We start from the raw sequence: 5,263 nt of genomic DNA, 5'->3' as shown, positions 1-5,263 counted from the left end.
GGCCGGGCCGGGGCCAGAGCTCAGCGCATCCCCGGGCAGGAGCCGCCGCCGGAGAGCCCCGAGCGGGCAGCGGCCGCCGCCGCACGACCCGCAGCCTCCCCGCAGGGAGCGGCAGCGGCCCCGCCTCCGCCTCCGCCCCCGCCCCGGGAGAGGAGGGGCTGGGGGGGCGGGGGGTGAAGGGTGAGGGCGGGAGTCAGGGCTGAGGGGTGTGGGGGGATTTGGGGTCTGAAGGGGGATTGGGAGGTGTGGGGGGACGTGGGGGTGATGAGAGATGGATGGGGGATGAGGGGAGGAAACGGGGCAGTGAGCCACACCACCCATGTGGGTGAGGGGTGCGAGCACTTGTGTCACTGCAGTCACATTGGCATGCCAGGATGACTGTCAGTGTGACTGTGGGCTTGTCAGCCGCTGCGAGGGTGTGTGCCTGCGTCAGGGTGTGTGCGAGGCTGTGTGCCTGTGCACAAGCGTGCATGGCAGTGACACCCAGCAACCTGTGTGTGTATGTCAGTGTCAAGAGTTTAACCATGCCTATGACCCCCACCACTGCACAGGGCAGTCAAGGGGTGCAACAGGGGGACACTGTCACACCTCTGCTGCTGTGCATGCCCACAGTGGCTAGGGACAGTGAGAACAAGTGTATCACACACCCACCCTGGGCTGGGCACACACAGCTGCACGCTCACCTAGAGGCAGTGGGTGTGTGCATGGCCCAGCCACAGTCCCCCCAGCTCTGTCCTTCCAAAATGCTCCACCGAGCAGGGTCAGAGCATAAACACACAAGGCAGCAACCAGTGTTTGCATTGTTTGTAACATCAGAGGGCGTCCACAGGGCTGCATTCCTCCCCAAAATTACCCTGCACTAGGCAGAGCACAGCCTTTCCCCATCTGTGATCCCAGTCCCATGTCTCCCCGGGTGTGGGAGGAGAGGGTGAGCCAAGACTGTCCTCCTCTGTCAGCCAAAGCCCAGAGAAATGAGACTCGGGGCTAAGCCAGAATGAGGCTTTTTCAAATACTTGCTCAGTCAAGAGGGAAATGGAGAGACACTGTTTCAGGTCAAAACAAACCATCACCACTATACAAAGCAAATTGCCTTTTAATACGTAACCAAATACAGGGGGTGAGTTTCAGGACATCTTTTTCTCCTCAGCATCATCCATCTGCCAACAGCAATACAAAGAAATCACAAAGCGTAAAATGAGACACTACTATGAAAATAGACATTATATGCACATACACAACATATAAAGAGGTAATACACAAGTAACAGCACCAGCAGTCTGTCTCAGCCCCAACCAGCAGAGCCCGGCAGGGTGCCCCTCCCCAAGGCACACTTCTTGCAGGACCATGAGCCCTTGGCACCCCCAGGCTGGGCTGTTCCATTGTCTTACAGGTGCCAGCACAACAAAGGCTGGTAAGCAGAGACCATCTTGCTGCTTTCTGGGTCTACTGATTTCTAAGGCTCTGTATCATGTCCAGTCAGCTCCTTGCCCCATCCTAGGTGCTCCGCCAGGCCACATCAGAAGGGTCTGGCACATTTCCAGCATTGCTCTGCTCCCAGCCTGCAGCCAGGAGCTCAACCCTTCCTGAGCTCCATCTTGCCCTGCGAGCAGCACCGGTAGCCCGAGCACAGCAAGGCAAAGCAGGGCACAAAGGAAGAGACCCAGGGAGATGAGGCCACCCCACACCAGGACACATGCAGCCTTGCTGCTGGGCTAGCCCTGCACTAATTATCTGATTTTACTTGCTTGGCAAACAGTACATGCTTAATACTGGTATGAGAGGCAGACGTGATGCTCAGGGTGATGGGTGCAAGGGCGGGGGGAAGATGTGGAAGTCCCCAACTTCTCTCACCTCTCTGAGCAACCTGGCTTGCCACATCTGGTCTTGAACAAACCTCCCTGTCTCCATCTTTACTTCTTCTGTGGATTTTCCCTGACAGACCTGCAAGAATTTTCTCCATGGTGGGGGAAAAAAAAGAAAAAATAAAACATTCACATCTTTGGTTAAAAAAAAATACAAAGAAAGGTAATGCAACAAAGTGGTTGTACTGGTCTCCAGCCCAACAGTTTGAAGGGCACAAAGTTGGTCTGAAGTGGAGAGGCAGGCATCAGTCACTCCATCCCTTCCTGCCTTCCCTTCTCACTGCTTTGGCAAAACCACACCATCCTGAGCCACTGCAGGAGTAAACCCCACCGTTACTCTGTCTGATGGTACTGCTGAGCGCAGGAGAGAAAGGCAAGGACAAGCCAGTGACAAACCCAATGGGAGCTTGGCTGGACCTTCCCCACCCTGCTATAAGGGAAGGTCACAGCCTAGTACCCACTTCTCCCAAACTCCCTGGGAAGGCTGCTGAGAAGCCCAAAATCCCAAGCTGCCTCTGCTTTCACCAACTCCACCTCCCACAGAGACCCTTCAAATGCTGCCAAGCTTCCCAAGTGCTTGGTAACATTGCCTTTTCTAAAGGAACGCAGTCACCAGGGGCTTGGGAAGAGGAGAGGAGATGGAGAGCACAGGAGGGAGGGAGCAAGAAGCAGAGAAGAGGGGCTCATGCACGCTGAGATGATGCAGGGAACCAAATAGTAACATGACAAGGGTGGGCCACACACACAGGTGATGAGGAGACCATGCTGCATCAAAAAACAGTAATTCAGTGCTGTGGTGCCTGTAAGGCCAGCAGGTCTGTCTGCAAAAGGTTAGCAGGAACACATGGACTGGCAAGCACGGGGTCCTTCCCTTGACCCCAAGAGTATCACAAACCTCCCTGCTGGCATGGCTGCATCTCCCTGAAAGACTTTTCATGAAAAAAAAAAAACCAAAAAAACCCAAACCAAAAAACCCACAAACCACTTCATCCTAGGCTGCCTAAAAGCTCTGCTAGGGCACCTCATTTCAGACAATGGAAGACAAAATCCTGAGCAACCAGGAAGCCTGGGGCACCACTCACAGGTGTGCACAGCCAGAAGAGTGTGGTGGTGGCTTCTCAAAATGTGGCTCCTAGTTTGCAGTGAGGCTTCAAAACAGGCTGCCCACAAACGATGCTGTGCCTGCATCCCCTGGCACCACCCCTCGCTCCATCCGTCTGAGCCAGTGCACTCCTCAGGTCCTGCAGCCCTCGCACCTCACCTTATGCTGGACCTCACAGGCGCAGAGCGGCTTCCTGCCTGCAAAGGATGCTGATGGGCCCCACTCAGAGGAGGGCAGCGATCCTGCACCCACCTTCACAGGGAAAGCTGCTGAGCACCTCAAAACTGAGCCCGGTGAGGAACATGGTGCTCTGGGGTAGCTCTCACTTGAGCAAGGCAAAGTGCCCAGCTGCTGGGGAAAGGATATTTTAGAGGCATCCCTAAGAAAGGCGCTCTCATGTCCAAAAAGGTTATTCCTGTACTGGCACTCAGGCAGCAACACATGGTCTGTCCAGTGGGTGCTGGTACCCATGCTGGACCCCAGCAGGAGTCCGCTGTGTTGCACCTGAACTGCCTCACCACATCTCTGAGGAGCTGCCCCAGCCTGCAGGAGTGATGGTTGGCACTGCATGAACCACTTGTCCTGCTCCCCTTCCCAGGAAAAGCTGGGCTCCCGGTGGAGTACTGGGGGCTGTTTGAGGAAGCCACCATCCCCTGGCAGCTGGCTGACTCCTAAGGGTGCTGATGCTTGTGCAGACAGAGCAGTCTCCTCATTGTGGAGGTCCCCAGCCCTGGAGAACAAGGACTTATGCAAGCCCTGCACAGGGCAAGGAGTAGGTTGGGAGGGCAGCAGCCACAGCCCAGCTCCTGGGGGGCTCTCAGGGCTGCTGGCCAGCAGAGTTTGTGACTCCAGGTGTGTTCCTGCTGCTTCCAGCTGTTTTGGAGCTATGGCTGTCCAAGCCTCCAATGGGCAGCCTCCAGGAGAAGCGCTCTGACCCAAAGCATTGGCTGGGTTTGCCTGGACCATGACATTGTGCCACCGAGTCACTAGTGCATTCAAGTGCAATGGAGGTGAGCAGCTTGAGCCCACCAGCTCACACCCAGGCTGGTTTAGATCATTAGGAATAGTGTTATCTACAAGAGCAGAGGTGGTAACTTCTGCTTGAAGCACTTGTTCTGGGTTTGCCAGCTGAAGTGCTATGGAGGACTTGCTGCTAGGGACCAAGACATCCAGAACAGTCCCTCCCACCAGATCAGCTGGGTTAAATGGGACCTGCTGTTCTGGTTGAGCAGAGATGACCTCAGATGTAGTGGAGACTAGAGAGACCACAGCATCTTGGCCTTGTGCACCAGGTGCCTGGGGCTGTGATGGGGCTTGAAATGCTAAATTAGTTGCCCAGCAGTGCTGGAAATGAGCCACAGCACTGTCTTCCTCATTGCAGGGTGATGCACTGCAGTGTGGGAAGTCCACACTCTTCCCAGCATCCTCCCTGAGGAGCATCTGCTCCACACAGGATGTGGCCTTGGTACCTAGGCTCTCGCCAACCTCCTGAGCTGGCAGCTCCTCCTCTGCACTTAAGCTGAGCAGAGCCTCCTCCCACTGCTGCAGCTCTGCATTGTCCACGTTGAGGCTCTGGAGGGTCTGGCAGATGTTTCTGTCCACCTCACCCTTCTCAAAGAGGGTTTTGATAACAACCAGGAGGGAGTCGCTGTCCTCCTTAGCATCCCAAACTTCCTCATTCTGGCTCAGTCCATTGGGCTCAGTGATGAGATCTGGCAAGGAGAACTGAGGCACATTATCAGCATGGGAGATGTATATGGATGCATCCTGCTTCATCATGGCCCCAAGAAGAGAGTTTGGGTCTACAGACTGCTGCCCCATGCGGGACTTTGCCTGTGTCTGTGACTCCTCCTTAGCCTGGAAGGAGTCCAGGAACTCGGGAAGGTCATTCCCATATAGGACTGCTTCCCCTGTGGCAAAGCTAAAAGGCAGCTGCAGGTTTCTCTTCCACAGATGTTCCTCCCCTTCTTCATTCCTTCAGGGTAGAGGGAAAAAGAGATGGAAACAGCATGAGCACCTCCTCTGGGCCAGGCAAAACCACTCTCCCAACAGTGAGATAGGAGCTCACAGCCCTGCCCTGGCTTTTCTAAAGAAAAGGGTGCTGGATTGAGCTCACTACAATGCTGCTGGTGGAGGACTGAGGCTCTGGGGAGCCCATGGGGAGGTCTGCATGGCTCAGGGAAGAGCTGTGTGTCCAGGGCTCACCCCAGGCAGGAGTGAGCATGCCTGCAACCACCTTCTCAGAGCAGTTTTGCTCATGCCCCACTGCTACAGGAGGGCATGAGCTGTAAAGTGCCAA

At 55.4% G+C, this 5,263-nt stretch overlaps 1 protein-coding gene across 1 annotated transcript in view; it reads right to left on the bottom strand.

The window, feature by feature from the left end:
• Nucleotides 1-3,286: 3,286 nt before the first annotated feature.
• The window catches only part of LOC104037459 (uncharacterized), a 29,098-nt gene continuing 27,121 nt past the window's right edge, over nucleotides 3,287-5,263 (bottom strand). The window contains 2 exon segments of the mRNA XM_075710019.1: nucleotides 3,287-3,333; nucleotides 3,336-4,939. Coding sequence (XP_075566134.1) covers nucleotides 3,287-3,333; nucleotides 3,336-4,939 — 1,651 coding nt within the window.

Source organism: Pelecanus crispus, chromosome 5, assembly GCF_030463565.1.
Source record: "Pelecanus crispus isolate bPelCri1 chromosome 5, bPelCri1.pri, whole genome shotgun sequence".
Taxonomy (NCBI): Eukaryota; Metazoa; Chordata; class Aves; order Pelecaniformes; family Pelecanidae; genus Pelecanus; species Pelecanus crispus.
This window is presented reverse-complemented; position numbering and strand designations above follow the sequence as displayed.